Here is an 18,372-nt window from a genome sequence, read left to right as displayed (position 1 = left end):
TTTATTTTTAAAATAGCTTGAACTTGAAAAATAATTTAACTATAATTAACCCGCATCAAAAAATTTGATATTGGAATTAGTTTTACTAGGATCACCTGTAAACCATGTTTCTCAATTTGGGATGTCGAAAGAATGAAGTTAATTACCATATGAGAAACATGAGAGCCTAAATTAGATTTATAATGTGGCGCGGACCATAATTAAACATTTTTGCAAAGTTCAATTATTTTTAAAAATAAATATCAAAATTGGGTCATAGCTAGATCAAATTACTACTAAAGCTTAGGTGATATAAATTGTAATTAACTTCAAATTAAAAAGATGTATAACAATTCCGAAAAAATTATATTCAGAAAGATGAAAGAAGAAGAAATACGAAAACTGATTACAAAACGAAGATGAAAGAATGATTCTGACACAAAAAATCAACGACGCAAAAGCTTGAGCGCCTTAGCCAAAGTAGCTCTAAATCTCCGTACATCAATGGTGACATTCTGATTATTCAAGTAGACATCTCTTAACTTACCCCATCCCTGCCTGTGTATCGACATCGGATCTCTAAGCACGGGATGATCGATTGGATAGCGTTGGATGAGAGAGCTCTCCTTCATCTCAATCTTGTAATCCAGATACCTTATCTTCATCCCCGCCGACGGATTCCCGAAATCGAGCTTGGCGAATATATCAATGGCGCCCAACGGCACTATCTGGATGAGCACCGCCTTGTCCGGCAGGAAAACCATGTTCGTCAGCCCCGCTCCGTGAACTCCCATCATCACGTCGCACGAGTTCACCAGCTGCGCGAACTTGGTCAGGTTCGCCGATACGTCGCCCTCGGCGGAGACCACCTCGAACCCTAGCTTCCTCGCCGCTCGAGAGATCCGATCCTCGTTCGTCAGAATTCGCGTCCGCTTCCTCGACACGATCATCAGGCGAGGCCTGCCTGATCCGCTCGCCTTGTCTCTGTCCAGGGAGTACGTCTGCCGGAGGAGCTGCCGGAATTGGCGCATGCTGACGCCGGATGCGGAATCCACCACTAGCTCGCTGTCAAATTTGAGGCCGGCGGTTAATTTCGTATAGCAGTGCGTTTGGTTTTGGCGGTCGATGTCGAGCATGTCGTGTCCGGTGAGGCGGCGGAGGAGAGGGCGGTACTTGGCCGGCCACCACGGCTTGTAGTCGGTGGCGAGGAAATGCACGTCTCTTTTGAAGCGGAATGAAGTCGCGAAAAGTGGTACTAATAAATCAGCGAAATCGTGGAAGTGATTTCCGGTGAAACCGCCGATTGAGAAGAGCAATGCGGGGAGAGAATGAAGGTGGTCGCATTTGGGGACGGAGGCGTCGTCTTCCGCCGCTAATTTCACCGTCCATGGCTTCACAAATCCGGTTCCTCTTCTCGGATAAGGCTCTATGATCCAATTAGAAGTCGCGTTTGTCTCCGAAATCGTTGAACGAGGCATGACGAGGAAAACCGTCGACGAATTTGGATCGATTCTGACGTCTCCTTCAATCTCGCAGTAATCTGCATCTGGTTTTACAACTCTGCACAACGGATCCACATTCCGCCGCTTTTGATCAATTTTAGCTGGTTTCGTCTCTGACTCCTTCATCACGATCATGCTTTGCAGACTGATCCGTGGCTCGATATCGGCTGCACTTGCAGTTTCGTTGATCACAAGCATGTTCTGAGCAGTTTCTGAGAAACACAACAGCATGATTTGTCTTAATTATCATATAAAATTCTGCAACATTAACATATATATACCTGTTTGAGCAGTAATATTATTGATAATGGCATCATCTATGAGCATGCTTTCCACAGCACTGATCGATAGCTGCAAATTGACAGCATCACCAACTGAGATATACACATGAGCTATTATATCAGTACTTGAATTCTCTCTCTAGAATATTGGAATCAAGAGAGAGAGTAGTTACTGAGTGTCAAAGGATGCAAAGTAGGGTTGAAAGTGGAGCAGATGCTTAGCGCGATGATGAGAGAGAGAATGAGAGCGAAACATCCAAATCGTCGGCGATCGTAGCGGCTGAAACTCTTGGCGAAAATGGGATCGTACATTTTTAATTACTTGGAAATGAAATTTTACTTCTTCAATTCTTTCTTGGAGGTGATGAAAGCGTCGATCTTTGCTTAATTGGAGTGCTACTAATGCTATATCTCTTTTAATTTAAATACTAGTAAAAGTCAAGGGGAAGTAGACGATGTGGATATAATATATGTATACATAGCTTCTGCCAACTTACTCTTTTCTTGCTCCCCATTTCAATAATTGATTTGTAGGTTAGTTGCAATATTGCTTTACAAATTTGACTTAATATATACTCCCTCCGTCCATGAAAGAACTTTCTAGGAGGGAGTGGCACGGGTTTTAAGAAAAAATATTATTGAGTGTATTGAGAGTGGATAAAAGATAGTTGGGTGTATTGGCAGTGGTGAAAGGATGTTATAATTAATATTGGGAGTTGTGAAAATTGAAAAGTAATAGGATTATAAGTGATGGGGTATAGTCCAAAAATAGGTAGGAAGTTCTTTTGTGAACATCCCAAAAAGAAAAGATAGAAAGTTCTTTCGTGGACGGAGGGAGTATACATTCTATATATCTTTTCAAATTGTCTACGTATTTGATTACTTTGTTTGCAACGTTGTTTCATCTTCGCTCGTCCAACAAACTACATTTTTTTTCCCAGTTCACACCAATTTTTTCATGCATGTAAAGACATAAATTAGTGTAATTTTTACGTTTTGGATAGAAGATGAAATTTACGACCCCAAAAAAAAAAGACAATCGAACATTATCACGATTTTGTCTATTTAACATTGATGAGGACTGAAATATGCACCAGCGCTGTGCTAAACATAACGGGAATATTTCTAGTTATTATTGTTATTGTGGTTATTTCTGATACTTGATACAGGATTGCCCTGATTCTTGGCTTGACTCAGCTCGGCTCGACTTTCCAGCTCTGATGGCTCAATTTCAAGATGTAGATCAGAATAACGGGGCTTGGGCTTGATTCATTGGGCTAATGGGCCCAAGGGCCTTAGGTTTATATTCATGCTTATAAATAGGGCCTTGATGCATAGATTAGAGGATTTTCATTTTTATAGCTTACAACTTGTAAAGTGTAAAACACTCTCTCAATTATAGTGGAAAACCCCCAAAACCCCGTGGACGTAGGTCTTCTCGACCGAACCACGTAAATCTGGTGTCGTTTACTGCTTTCTAGTTTAGGTGTTGGTTTCTCGTTTCACCAACTGGCGCTTTCTAGTTTAGGTGTTGGTTTCTCGTTTCACCAACTGGCGCTTTCCAAACAACTATCACCTTGGGATGGCGAAGGTTCTCGGGAGGCGTTGAACCCTTAGAGAAGGCCTCGAACTTTAAACCTTCAGGACGCCTACATTTGCTTCTCAATTTTTCCACCTCCGCGACACTAAGACGGGATGGAGGAACACTTTTGGGGGGTTGGGGGGTCTTCTTCCCCTTTTTCTTAGGGGGAGGGGGAGGGGGCGCAGTTTGAGATTCGTCAGAAACAGAGGGGGAAGGAAGATTTTCGAGATCTTGCTGCGAAGGGGAGGAAGATGAAGGGTCTCGGGCAGAAGGAGAAGGCGAGCGAGAGGGTTGAGGGGCGGAGGTGCAGGCCATGATGGGAAATGCCAATCCTAGGGTTTCTAACACGCTCAATCAGAGCACCAACAGTTATACCACTACGCTACGATTAAACACAAAATTGCAGTGAAGAGGATGCACGAGTTACCTAGGCCAGAGAAAGATGGACGGTAAAACCTGGAGCGGAAGGGTCGCGGGAGGATGCCGGAACAGTGAGGAAATCGCCGGAAAATGCAGAAAAATCGTTCGGAAAGCTTGGAGAAGAAGAATAGTGAAAAGTGGGAGTTCGAATCGACTAAGTAAAATTGTACGCGGGTAACCACCAACACACGGGATGAACGACGCGTGGCACACGGGAAATAATCGACGGATGAGGATTTCTACGGAGAGACGAAAGGACGCAAAGGTTAAAAAGTAACCTCGGGGTACGGGAAAAAGCACTGTAGATCGGGCAGGCATTTAATGCAGGTGACGTCATCCATGCGGGCGGATCCTCTGACTAGTTGCACTATTCCAGAAGTGAACTAGCCAGACCAGGGGGGGAGTGACAAAAACACCAGAGAGCAACTTACAGGACTTACCTTTATTTTCGTAAAATATTAGAGTGTTTATATCTTTATGACTTGCAGGGATCAGGGAAAACATCATAGCACCAGCTTTAACAATACTACAATGGTTGAACACGAAGAATACCCGGTTCAAGCAGACTAGAGGGGGGAGTGGTTGATGAGGAGTAATATGTGCAGAGTAGGGAAGGAATACGAATCAGAGGAATCGACCCCATTGGCGGGACGAATATGGCAGAGGAGATACACTCGCCAGAGAAGTCACCATCGTCAGGGAAGTCATCGTCATCAGAGAAGTCAACTCCACCAGAGAAGTCATCCACGTCAGAGGAGTCCTTCATGCCAGAGAAGTCATTACCGCCAGAGGAGACGCCCTTGCCAGAGAAGACGTGTTTGCCAGAAGAGTCATCTCCACCAGAGATTACATCGACAGAGAAGACGCTTTTGCCAGAGGAGACATTTTTTATCAGAGGAGTTGTTAAATGCGCGGGAAGGTCTCCCGCGTATTATCGAAATTACCAGCGTACCCTTCCACCACGCAAGACGCATGCACCGAAGATGTTTTTACTATTTTACCCCTCCGCTTGTAAATCTATAAATAGGGCCCGAGCTCGTGTACTGTGACTTACGCTCTCTCATATTTTCGAATACAATAGTTGTTTTCTTTCTCGTGCAAGGTTTCCGATCAGCTATTTTTACTCTTTCCAGCCTTCTCGACTAGGTAGAATTTTATGTTTTCCCTTTATAGATTTAGGTGTTGGTTACGTTAAACACCAAACATATATATATATATATATATATATATATATATATATAGGGTGTGGTTCTAGAGAGAACTACATTATTTGTGAGAACGGGAGAACCATCAAATCTAATGCATTCACTGTTGTAATGGGCAAATTTCGTACAGCCCATTTAAATAAATACTCGTGGTCCAAATAATCAGCCCAGTCCAAAAATCAAGTTAGTTCCAATTTTATTCGGCCCATACGCCGAGTCATTAAGGCCCAATCGCGTCAAACCCTACAGAGGGCAGCGACTCGGAGGAGAAGGCAGGTAAAGGAGACGATCCCGAAAATATCGGAACAACTAGGGTTTCACGGACGTCCCGGAAAAACCCTAGCCGTCAAGACACCACACTATATAAGAAAACCAACTAGGTCACTCGACCCGGGCAGTCATTCGTATTCTCAGCTATTCTACTTACTCACGCTCTCAACTCCCTTCGCTTGCTCGATCTCTACGCCTCCACGCTCTCACATTCTGGATTGGGGCTTGCTCTGATCAGTCAGGCAGACCAACCAGGCAGACCAGTCCGACCGTCGAGATTGACTATCTCATCTTTACTCTATTATTTAATCATCTTTACGCATCATATTCGTTTTTCTGATCAATTAATCCGAATTGTTTGACTGACTTGAGCGTCGGAGGCCCTTCCATCGACACCCCCACCGGTGCTCCTTGAAGGGCTCTAACGTATTTGTGGTTTCAGGTTGCTAGTGCCCACCGACCCGGACGTGCCCGACGTCCTATTCAAGTAATTTTAATGCATCCGCTGTTAAAATTAATGCACTCAAAAAAATAAAAAAAAAAATGCTCCCTTTAGGATTCGAACCCAGGATCTGCATTCATCCAACAAGATAGTGCATTACTTTAAAAATGCTCCTCTTTTAAGGTAGTGCATTACAACAGAGCGACAATCTAATGGCATTTCAATAGACCATGTTTATATATTGTAATTTTGTAGTGTAGACAGTAGAAGACTTCTCATATACTTTATAGAATAAGAAAATTTAATTAATTAGGGACGATCTTTATAATTTACATGTAATTAATGTAAGAGTTGAGGGAGGATTCTGAAATCTGCCAATGCCAATTTAAAAATAATCAAATTCCTTTTATTATGTTTAGGTGGCACGGTTGTTAATCGGTATCAAATTGTTTCGAAAGGATTATTTCAACTACAGCCATTAGAAAATCAGCGAGTGAAAATTATTTGTGAGGTCAAATATTCCTCTAATATGTCACATAGTCTATATATATGCATGGGTATAAACGCGGTAGCTAAAGAAACAATATAATAATACGATATTCAAATTGAGTATAAATTTAAAAAGTTGTTAGTTCCAAATTTGGAGTTTCTTGCGGGTATACCCCATGTTAATTCTAATTTAATTATACTATAACGTAAACAATGTTAAGATTCATTTAAATTGATAGTGTCGGTAGACAAGTCTGAAGCAAACTGTTTAGCAGTAGGCAATGAGTTGCATTCCATGGCGCATAAAAATGAATTTGTTGAAGAACACATCGATATACACTATAAATAAATTATTAAGTTTTTTGTGTGTATGTGTTATTTAATGTTAAGTCATAAACATCCTTATATAGTTTACAATTAGGTCACTTTCCCACTGTGCATAAATTACGATGTTTTTGTATGAACTTTTACAATTATTCTAGACCTTTGAACCTCAACGATACATGACAATGAATCATAAACCCCACTTTTTTGTATATATATATTCCAAATTTTATTTAACGGTGTCACGTTATTAATAGATACGTTATAGAATATTTCCCATTCGCATATATATGTTGCATTCCTCATATTTTATTTAAATCTACATAAAAATCGTGTCGAAGATATACAAATGTAAGCATATACATATATGGTCTTATTTTCTTTTAGGCCTATTTTAATTTTTTAATCAAAATATATGGATAACTTTTATAAGGTGATGGTGAAGGGACGTTACTACATTTCTTAATTTCAAATATAAAATGATTGTTTATATATATATATATATATATATATATATATATATATAACGATTGGGAGACCACCAGTGGATCATATTTATTATATATACCCACATATATTCTTTGTATATGATTGATTCATCACTTTTATTGAGTGTATGAATATAGAAGAGTTGAACATCGATCATACCCTATAGAAAGACAAATGATTAGTTTAGCGTGGAAAAAATTGTTTCTTGTGTACCTGCTCTAATGACTTAAGAAAGTGCAATTGTGAGGTAGAAGGCACTTAATTAGAGTTTGGTTGAATAGAAAAGGGACATCTTAACAAATACTCCCTCCGTCCACCAATTAAAGGCCTATATGAAAAAACACGGGTTTTAAGAAAAAGTGTATTTTTATTAGTTGAGTGGAGAAAGGGTTCCACTTTTTAAAAAAAAAATGTATTTTTATTAGTTGAGTGGAGAAATGGTCCCACTTTTTTGTAAAGAATCTTTGACCTTTTTGATTAAATAATGAATAAAAACTTACCAAAAATAGGTAGGCCTTGTTTTTGTGGACGGACCAAAAAGGCAAGTAGGCCTTGAATTGGTGGACGGAGGGAGTATTTCACATTCAAATATTATATTTTCATTTGCATGATTGCTTCTTACTGGAATCTAGGCTTTACTATTTTTCTCGCTAATTATAATTTCTGTATCCAAATTAGAACAAATGCAGTTTATGCGGTGTGACGCTTCCCTCCAAGCTTCGCATCATCTCACAGAAAAAATGAAAAACTATTTTTTATCCTCTTTTAACTAAGAAAAAAGTAAAGGATGGAAATGTTGTCAGTTCAAAGTTCTAAAATTTTAGGATTAGGTGCAAGTTTTAAGCTGGTAATATTTGCCAAAACTTGCAAAATTTATCACATAATTTCAAGGTAATTTATAGGGCTGAGGTGCAATAGCCCTCAAATTATCACATTTAGATTCTTCTGTTATCACATTTCAATAATGATCGACTTCATGCATAGCAAGATTTAAAATAAAATAAAATCATATAGAGCTACTGAAGAAAAATAAAGATTAATGATCAGACACAGACTATATTTCACATAATTGAGTAAGATTATTACAAGTGAAATCCAGATCACAACAAACAAAACGACCTCGAACATGCTCGAAATTCGCGTACCTCATTTTCCTTAAACGAATAGATGTAAACTGCCGCAACATATTCAAATCTCTCACAACTTAATACAAGAATTAATAGACAATTCTCATGTTGAACTTTGGCCAACCATCAATTAATTAGAAGAAAAGAAAAGCAAAAATTACTAGCACTATGATTATGATCTGTCTTACGTATCATCGGTTAAAAAGTACAGGGCTACACAATCATTAGTTGACTCCATTCAGCCGGTGGCTCCTCTCCCGGACAACCAATTTCCAGACCTGCGAGGGAAATACTGATTTGATGGAAAATAAAATAAAATAAAATAAGAACACCAATGAGCTAAACGGTGCAATGAAAATATCATCATGGAGGAGGGCCGGTATAAACCTCAGGTAGGAAGCTTTATACATTGTGCAGAAATCTGATAATCCATACGTGCTTGTCTACATGTTTATTCTTCTTCTTCTTCTTCTTCAGGTAGTTGAAATTCAAGATCCAGTTTCTTCTTTAGATGAGATCTGTCAGCACTGTTAGGAAAGATGTCAGTTTCAAACATTACATAAGAAAAAAAAAATTGACAGCCATTATATGCACTTAGAATAGATATGAATTTATGGTCCAAGCATGATGCCTCTCAAATAAAAAAAATTAAAAAAAATGGTCCAAGCATGATGACAATTGTTCTAGATCAATGTATACACATTGCCATATATATATATAAGATCAAGATAGCTAATCAGTTCTTGGGCCTGAACTAATTTCTATTCCATTTGTCCTTTGAAACCAACTGCACTTCCGTGCAGGGAGCCATCACAAAATATCAACCCTCCCCATCTCTTCATGAAATACTAACAAAAAAAGAAAAGGATCAGAACCCAAATCTCCTCTCAAATCAAAATGTAACCCAGAAGAGGATGCAATTAACTCATTTATCCAAGGGACATTTAGCATCAGGCTAGACCTGGAGGAGTCCTTGCCAAATCTATCACAAATACTATGTTCAATGATGACACAAATTTCCAGGGAGGAAAAGGTTCAGTGTACTTTCCTTTCCTCCCCAAACCACTCCAATGAAAAGAAAAACAGCATAACAGGACTAACAATGGAAGATAAATTAAGTCACTTGTATACACAATGCCAACTAGAACTGAGAAGGTGTACTGCAACTCTGACATGCCATTCAGGCTTCAGCAGAACTAGAAATGCCCCCTTCTACTAACAACCTTGGGTGGAAAGATTTCTTCAGAATTAAGATTTCTTCAGCAGAACTAGAATCAAGATTTCTTCAACTAGAACTGAGATTCTGAGAAGGCATACTGCAACGCTCCCTGCGGTTTGTCATTGACTCATTGGTTTCATCTAACAACCTTGGGTGGAAAGATTTCTTCAAAATTACCTAGATTTATTGACAAAATCTTGCTGTGCGGACAAAAATTGCATTTGAGAATAAGTGTTTCCAACAGTAACTTCACTCAGCTCTCACTAAATTACGAACTCCTCTGCTCCCTACTTTTGCAATTATATGGACATCCCCTCTTAGTTTACTTTTCTTTTTCTTAAGGAACAGAGCATTATGTTGGATTTAGTGATTAACATTTCTAACCTAGATAACTTGAAAAATAATCGTACTATTATCCAAGGGCAGCCTCTATACTCACTTTAAGTCACATGGAAGAAATTAGAAACCATTTTCCCTCAACCCGAAAAACTTAAAAGTAGAATAATACTACTATATTGTCCAAGATATTTTATGTCCATATATATAGTTCGTTTATATTGATTCCTTAACTTCGTCAACCTAAACAATCCAAAGATTTTAAAAGAAGAAAGGTGAGATCCATTAGCAATCCACAATTCTTTTATATGTGTATCATCCTAGACATTATATCCAAATGATAAAAATGACACTATCCTACTTATTAAACTCACCTCTTCATAAATACAAGAGGATAACAGATTATAAGAGCTATCAGCAATCAATAAGAGCTCATAAGTTCATCTATGGTACTAATAAAATTTACTGAATGACCATTTTGAAAATTCCCTTCATTTTAATTCTAATGCATATTAACATGTCATGCCATTGTTGTATTTTATACGGGTTACCAACCTAAATACCTAAATGACAACAGCATTTGACGCTCAGTTCCAAACATCAGCATAAATTCTGTAGAAACTGCTGTATGGTTCGGAATTCATTGATGAATAACTAAAAAGTTTCAAATCATTCTAGTGGAATTAGTAATGTTCCTATAAGATATTTTCCAGAATCTTACCTACATTCAGGATATGTGAGTTTTCTAGTGGTAACATTGGTAACATATTTCTTCACAATTGCGTTAGAGGAACAATATTTACATATAGATTAGCGATCTGGTACTTGATAGTTACAAATCAGTGTACATAAAAGGAGATGTGACACACATGTGAATCTTTTTTTCTGGGTAAATTAGGGGGTAGGCTTAATTGACAAACTAATAATGTACACGGTACATATACTTTTCAATTACTTTACTTTGGTTGAGTGCTCTTGTTATTATTAAAAAATTATTAACTACAGATAAGTAACAAGAAAGTCTACCCTTTCCAATACGAATATTAAGTATTAGTCTCTTCACTGAAGAGGACCCAATATAAAATAAAAATAAGAGGCCGGTTCTGAACTAACATAAAAGTAAAGCCCTAATATGCTCTCCTCTCATCGTTTTTCTACAGCTTTCTCCCCTCCCTGCCCCCCTTCTTTTTCTTTCTTTCTGCAGCAGTGAAGTTTATTTAAAATTCGGCATTTCAGGTCAAGTTCCATGGAATCCCTGGTTCTCCAGATACCCATGAAGTTAAGTTCACATCCCAAAGTGGCCCAGGGGTATGAGAAAATCTGGCAACTATGATTACACAATCCTCATAGGCATATTTATGATGATTTTATGCCATGTCTAGAGATCCCTACTTTCACTATATTTCCCCATTTATATAATTTCAAACAAATAGTGGGTATGACTTTTGAGCATATCTCCCTCAGCTGCTCCTTTATACCAAAACATAAAATCAAACAACATTCAAGGAATCTGCATTGTCATCAAGCAAACAGAAAGAGCCTACCTGTTAATAGTTGGTCTATTTGGCGGCCTCATGCCAAAAACTGAAAAATCCAAAGACATTGGAGCGTGCTCACTCCTCTCCCCAGCCGCCTGCCTTGTCTCATTGCCATGGTCATCCATCTTGATCATATTGTGAGCATTGACATCAAAGCCCTCACGATGAGGCATGACTCTTCTTTGTTTTCTAGGAGGAGACAACACTGTTGGTCCATCCAGAGGATTAAAGTCTGAGACCTTTGGATTGACAGGTTCCTTCTTTGGTGGAGGTCTTGGAAGCAAAGCAGGTTCTGTAGGTGGAGGTATGGAAGAAAAGTACCTAAAGAAAAGCAAAAGATAAATTTCAATGTTTTTCAATTAACTTTAATAGAGTTGAATAAGAATACCTATGCTCCAGAGCTTGTTGTGCTGAAATTCTCGCTTTAGGATCATACATGAACATTTTCCCTAAAAGGTCCAAACAATCATCACTGGCCATGGGAAACAACGTGCGCATTGGTTGACCAGGCACATGCTGATATTCCACATAATCTGGAAGATAGACCATATCTGACCATTGTGATGGCTTTGGCGTCCCAAAAGCTGCAAAGATCTTTCCCAGTTGATCGATATCACTGTTTCCCTGCAGAAAATCTAGTTTGAGGCCCATAACTCAACTACTACAGGCATCACACACTCAAATTTATCATACATCTATGGCCTATAACAGATGGGTGCCATGCCATGATCATAGCAAGAAAATTTGATAATTTAGGACAATGAAAATATTAGAGAAGTTACTCTGCCTTTCAGAATTTCCCAGTTAGCAAATATGAATGAGATGATGACATAAGAAGGTTGAATTTTACCTGCAGAAAAGGTCGACGTAAAAGCAGCTCAGCAAATATACATGCTGCAGCCCATACATCCACCCCCGGACCATATTGTTTGGCACCAAACAGAAGCTCGGGAGCTCTGTACCATCTAGCAAAAACCTAACATGATACTACACGGTTCAATACAATTTGCCACAAAACCTTGTATAAACAATTAACACAAAGGTCGGAGTAAGGCATACGAGTAGATTCAAAACAATTATCGCATGACGCATGCAACAAGTTTGAATGTGATCGAGGTCAGATTACCAGAGACATAATACCTGATGTGTGAACCTTCGATCAGGGCTCCCGAATATACGAGCTAACCCAAAATCTGCAAGTTTAAGTTGCCCACCAGGTCCGATCAGCAAGTTGTTCGGTTTCATGTCCCTGTTCAAACTAATATAAGAACCCAAATAAATGAATAATTTGGACTTTATTAGCTCTGAGAAAGAAAAAAAAACCTGTGCAGGACCCATTTTTTATGGCAAAAAGAAAGCCCCTTCAGTGTCATCTGGATGTACGACTTGATGTCAGCTGGAGAAAGAACAATATTTCTATCACGAATAACAGCTTCAAGATCTGTCTCCATAAACTCAAACACAAGGTGCAAGTTCCCCTTGTGAGGGAATGCATCAATCAACTCGATGATATTAGGATCCTTGAGCTCTTTGAGCAACTTAATTTCCCTTAAAGCTGTAAAATTGACACCTTCCTTCTGCTTCCCCAAACGAATTTTCTTGATAGCAACAACTTGCCCAGTCTGCACAGTTAATTATAATCAAAGTTATAGTAACCCATTCCAAAATATGCTAATTGCAGTATTTGAGTTAAAGTCTCCATCATCACTGAAAATTGCCACAAAATGATATTGCATATCGAGATGAAACCTCCAGCCGCAAAACCCCAAAATAATTGAATCATTCGTATCTTTCCCAACTTCAGAAACATTAATAGATGCTACCCTCACATCTCACCGCACGAAAAAAGAGCCTAAATAATTGGACGAGTGCAGCAATTACTACGATAAAACACAGAAAGTTCGAAATAGGATAAAAGCTGCCCGATTACTCAATCTCCCCCAAAACCCTAAATAACAATCAGTCGACAAATTAAGACAGGAATTTCGAAATTGACCGGAAATTTTTGACAAGAACGTATCAGAACTGCGGTAGGGATGGTACCTTAGTATCGATGGCTTTGTAAACGACACCGTATGTACCTTCACCAAGAACTTCGCGCTTCAGATAACGATCGGCTACTTTCTTGGTCAACAACTGATCCATGTCCGCCATTTTTCTCCGTATTTTCGCCCTCCCTTTTCAAGATTCAAGAATTTGTTACTCAAATTCGTGGGTTATTTGATGAATCAGTATGTATACAAGTTCCCATCTTGCGATAAAACTGAGCTGTGAGCCAAGAACATATGATATGCAATCGTGTGAAGATAGATGCAAATGCAAATGCAATTGCAATTGGGGGGAAGCCGGGGGGAGCGTAGTGTGTGACTGTGTGTAGGCTGCGGAGAGCTGCGTGTGGGTCTGTGTTTCAACTTTTGTTAATGGGGTTTCACACTTCGGCAAAACAAAATTTTTTGGTGTGAATAAGGTTTGATGAAAAATCTCCAAAGGGGATTAGGGAATCATTGTTGTCTTACACTTTCAATATATATATTTATATGGTTGGGTTGATATAAAACAAAAAGATAAAATTTTTATTGTGTTTTATAATAGTTGTATTTATATTTTTACATTTTTCATCTTTCTATACTATATAAAAGTGAAGTTGTTAAATTCATACATACAATATATGAAGATGTGAAATATAAGAATGCAATGCAACAAAAATTATGTTAATGTGCACTTACGAAATTTGGTTCTCGTTTCTCACAAAAAATTTATAATTTTTATTAGAACACGTCTATATATATATGTAACCCTATATATATGGGTTAGTTATTATAAGAACTGCATTTTTTGTGAGAACATGAGATCACTACATTGGACGTACAAATTTACTGCATTCGGAAAAAAAAAAATCGATTCCTTCAAGATTCGATTCCAAGTGCTACATTCATCAATCAAGATGTTGCATCCACTGTAGATCATCACGATCGAAGAATTGAAAATGATTCTCAATTCTTATTTTTAAAGGCATGTTCCAAGTCATCAACCACAATGTCTTCAAAATCTTCCTCGACAAGATCGAGCTGGCGAGGAAAGGCCTCTTCTTCCTCCCATGCACTAGAAGCCAAAGGCGATGCGTGTGGCCGACGACATCTGGAGATATAACGAGACGGGTCGTACCCAAGCGTGCTCCATCGGATTGTGGTAAACTAGACCCAACACCGTTTTTTGTGGCATACTTGTATGGGCCCTTCTCCAGCGTTAAAATTAGCCCGCTTTTGAAATTGGTGTATCATTTCTATCCCCCACTCTATAGGCCCATTACTTGGACCGAATATTTGAGGACAAAGGCTAAGAATTTCGACAAAGTGCTCACGTCGGTGCGTCTTTGCGTGTCGAGAACCAGATTTGTCAATATCAATGATCATTAGTGTAATTTTACAGATCATGTTTATGTTACTATTATGTGGATGATAGAGGATTGTGGGTCATATTTGCAAGCTTTATATGCAATATGTGTGTGTTGTTATGATAAAGTTACTATGGTAAAATCAAATCCAAATTAATTACTATATGTTATTTTTATGTGTAATAATATATGAAATTAAACAATACTGAAATTATAATTCTACAATTTATGTGATATTGTCATGCTGATGTTAGATATATTTGCAAACTTTATATGAAATATATGCACGTCATTGTGATTAAGCTACTTCAATCAAATCAAGACCTATCAATTATATGTTGTTATAATGTATATGATCACATATAAAATTAGATGCATAAGAAATTAACGAAGTTCGGTGATAACACATCAATAACTGAAGTTAAGTTACAAATGACTTATACAATAAGACTCCACGTTATTACGCCTAGCAACTTCCCAAAACTCCACAAACGATAGACTACTAGATGTGTATGCACACATGTACAGCTTGGACATGAGTACTAACACTCACCACCCAACCCCTCAATAAACAAGAATAAAATAAAAAAGAGTCTACAACTTTTTACAATGGAAGCTCAATAGTGTTAAACCTCACAAAACACTCCACTACTAGCACTCATAGTGGAACTCGTACCAAGAAAGCACACAAGCTGAAAGAACTCATCAAAGATATGAATTATATGAATGATGCTGAAATAATATCAGTTGCTCTACCTTTTCTAAACGTGAGATGGCCTTCAAATATTCTCAAAACTAATTCATGACTTGTGGACTGGGCAAGATACATTATTTGCATAATGATGCATTCTTTAAATAAAGAAGTTGCCTTGTAGAAGAAAGCTACTGCAAAAAGAAACTGCCACATATATCAGACACTCAGTCATGACATTCTTGAAGACACTCGTACCTCAGGGAGCACTTCAGAACAAAAACTTTATCTACATACAATGACAAACTTCAACTTAGTGTGTAAACATTGATAAATACTCTTTTTTCGCATGGTTTTTATGGCATATATTCTGTGAATTATGTCGAAGTTGTGTCCGTTGTGTTATCATTTATAGTTTATTTCATATCATTTAGGATTTCACGCTTGGGTATATTTTTGGCTAATTTGATGCATGAATGAGTATTATTGGAGCATTAAGAACAAGGAATGTGTTTAATGGAAGAGTTGGAAGATAAACGGGCCCGGATATCGAGAAAAGATGAGAAAAATGAGGAAAATCGAACTGCAGAGGTGAAATGGCGACTGGGGGAAGAGGTCATCAATGTTGGCTATTTTTTGGAGGAAAATCGGCGTTCAAAACGGTGACCACCGAAGTGGTCGCCGACCTTGCTGACTGAGCTTAACACTTGGAGCCTGAAAATCAGCGATCGCCAAGTTGTTCTAGAAATAAAGAAGGAACTCGGCGACCACTTCGGCGATCGCCGTTGTGGTCGCAGTCCTTGACGCGTTTTTATGATTTTGCATTTTTTCCAGTATTTTCGAGTTTTAAGCTGGGTTTTTCCCTGAGACTATAAATAGGGCTCATTATTGACCTATTCAGGGTTCCAAGCTTTTACTTTCAATTCTATAGATATAGAATTTCTTACGCTTGGACGAGATTGAAGATTCTGCAAAATTCTCTATGGTTTTTTGGTTTAATGTTAATTGATTATATTTTTACACGTGTTCTCGTTCATATGTCTATGTGTGGCTAGAACGCTTTTATCCTAGGGTTTAGGATGTAGACAGATTTGGATTCCCGACTTTATTTGATTCGATTTATCAAGACTAAATTATCCTTTTCATGTTCTTGTGCATGTTGATTGTTTTATTGATTGGCCACCAATTTAGCATAATCATAGGTTTTAATTTGATATCGGGATATGATAATTATTACATGAATGAAGAACATAGAACATGCTTATTTAATTCGAAAGAAAGCTTGTGAGTGCGAGGACAATAATCCTAGAAACTATTTGGAGTTGCATGTTTAAGAGTGATCCGGGAACGGTAGTCTTGCATGTAATCAACCGTTTGTATGCCACGGGAGTGAGTATAAACCAGCTTCGAGATTGTCTTAAGAGAATCTGTCTTGATTTATTGAATTGAATCTGTTGAAACTTTTACCTTGAGATAATTTATTTACATCTGATTTTTTCTCTTATCAATTTGAATTATTTTTTTGCAGTTCTTAATTTCTTATTTATTCTGTTAAAAATACAAAACCATCATTTCTATTATCCAGATAGAGAATAATAATTTAGGATAGTACTTAGTACTATTAGTTAGTCTTTGTGGATTCGACCTTGTTTGTCTATACACAATTGCACTCGTACACTTGCGGCGTGTAAAGAAATAAGCGATCAAACATACACTAATAATTCTAAATATTTCTCATTCTTCGATTCGTGATTCTAGTGTCTTTGCACCACTTCGGGCTATAAGGATTCCAACTATTACTCTTCTTTTGTCGAATGCTCGCGATCAACTCCAGTTGCCAATCCACTCATTTTTTGGAATATAAATTTTAAACAATGACAGTTATTTGTGGTTTAAGGGGACACAATTTTGAAGAGAGATGGAGAATAAGATAACGCGAGAGAGGGAGAGCGAGAAATAGAGAGAGAGATTCTGATGGGTCAACTTTTGACAACTTTAATTTGGATAAAATTAAGTTATTTTGAACGAGTTAAAAACAATTATTTCCATAAGTTAAAATATATTGTATATTAGCATACAAATTTTAAAAGGTAACGTGGTAATTACTAAATTTTCATCTAATTCTAATTTTACTTATAAACTTTATAAAGTAGCCTAAAACTTTAAAATGTAGCGTAGTGATTACCGAACTTTCATTGAATTCTGATTTTGCATACAAAATTTAAAAGAGTAAAATTTTGGAATAGTCAAAATGGATCATAAAACACAAATTATGGCCACTCATTGAAAAAATATAAATTTTGGCCATTTTTATAGCTTTGGGACGTTTTTGCCCTTAATTGGGCGGACTGGGTAGGGTCAGGAGCGCGGGTCGTGTGCCGGGTAGGATCAGGCACGCGGGTCGGGTTAGGCACTTATGGCACTAATGGCACTATTAGTGCCATAAGTGCCAACGAATTTTTTTTTTACTCCCCCTGCCCTGTCTACCCCCCCGACCCCGACCCCACCCACCCCCAAGCCAAAAACAAAAAAAAATTTACTCCCCCTAGATAAAAATAAATCAAATTTTACTTTTGTTATTTTATTTTATGGCACTAATAGTGCCATAAGTGCCAACGAAAATCCAAAATAAAATAAAATAAAATGGTCTTTTTAGCACTTATGGCACTATTAGTGCCATAAGTGCCAAACATGCAGAACAAATATAGAAACAACAGCATCATCTAAACCCTAAATGGAACATTTAAATCCTAAATGAATAATTTAAACCCTAAATGGAATATCTAAACCCTAGGGGAAATGTTTAAAAAGTTCATTTTGGCTTGGGGGTGGGTGGGGTCGGGGGTTTGGGGGGTAGACAGGGCAGGGGGAGTAAAAAAAAATTTCGTTGGCACTTATGACACTAATAGTGCCATAAGTGCCTAACCCGACCCGTGTGCCTGATTCTACCCGGCACGCGACCCGCGCTCCTGACCCTACCCAGTCCGCCAATTAGGGGTATATTAGGCATATTGCCTAATTAATGGCCATAATTTGTGTTTTTTCAATTAGTGGCCAAATATTGTGTTTGCATGTTCAATGTGG

General features: G+C 38.0%; 2 protein-coding genes across 5 annotated transcripts; both read right to left on the bottom strand.

The window, feature by feature from the left end:
• Nucleotides 1-324: 324 nt before the first annotated feature.
• LOC131020240 (alpha-1,3-arabinosyltransferase XAT3-like) lies at nucleotides 325-2,298 on the bottom strand. Of its 3 annotated transcripts, none has more exons than XM_057948947.1 (3): nucleotides 1,936-2,298; nucleotides 1,763-1,855; nucleotides 325-1,693 (listed from the first exon to the last, which is right to left on the bottom strand). In XM_057948947.1, the coding sequence occupies exons 1-3, from the start codon at nucleotides 2,072-2,074 to the stop codon at nucleotides 426-428; spliced, it is 1,500 nt and encodes a 499-aa protein (XP_057804930.1). In that variant the 5' UTR covers nucleotides 2,075-2,298; the 3' UTR covers nucleotides 325-425. The 3 variants fall into 3 exon arrangements, with proteins under 3 accessions (XP_057804930.1, XP_057804931.1, XP_057804932.1); XM_057948948.1 differs by having other exon boundaries at nucleotides 1,763-1,832; nucleotides 1,936-2,075; XM_057948949.1 differs by lacking the exon at nucleotides 1,936-2,298 and having other exon boundaries at nucleotides 325-1,719; nucleotides 1,763-1,853.
• A 5,715-nt stretch (nucleotides 2,299-8,013) lies between these two features.
• On the bottom strand, nucleotides 8,014-13,717 carry LOC131020239 (cyclin-dependent kinase D-3-like). Of its 2 annotated transcripts, none has more exons than XM_057948945.1 (8): nucleotides 13,247-13,717; nucleotides 12,527-12,825; nucleotides 12,344-12,452; nucleotides 12,054-12,179; nucleotides 11,592-11,827; nucleotides 11,210-11,524; nucleotides 8,498-8,637; nucleotides 8,014-8,402 (listed from the first exon to the last, which is right to left on the bottom strand). In XM_057948945.1, the coding sequence occupies exons 1-7, from the start codon at nucleotides 13,355-13,357 to the stop codon at nucleotides 8,562-8,564; spliced, it is 1,272 nt and encodes a 423-aa protein (XP_057804928.1). In that variant the 5' UTR covers nucleotides 13,358-13,717; the 3' UTR covers nucleotides 8,014-8,402; nucleotides 8,498-8,561. The 2 variants fall into 2 exon arrangements, with proteins under 2 accessions (XP_057804928.1, XP_057804929.1); XM_057948946.1 differs by having other exon boundaries at nucleotides 8,014-8,388.
• Nucleotides 13,718-18,372: the final 4,655 nt, after the last annotated feature.

Source organism: Salvia miltiorrhiza, chromosome 4, assembly GCF_028751815.1.
Source record: "Salvia miltiorrhiza cultivar Shanhuang (shh) chromosome 4, IMPLAD_Smil_shh, whole genome shotgun sequence".
Classification (NCBI taxonomy): Eukaryota; Viridiplantae; Streptophyta; class Magnoliopsida; order Lamiales; family Lamiaceae; genus Salvia; species Salvia miltiorrhiza.
The sequence above is the reverse complement of the archived record's forward strand: the minus strand, read 5'-3'. Positions and strand labels throughout refer to the sequence as shown.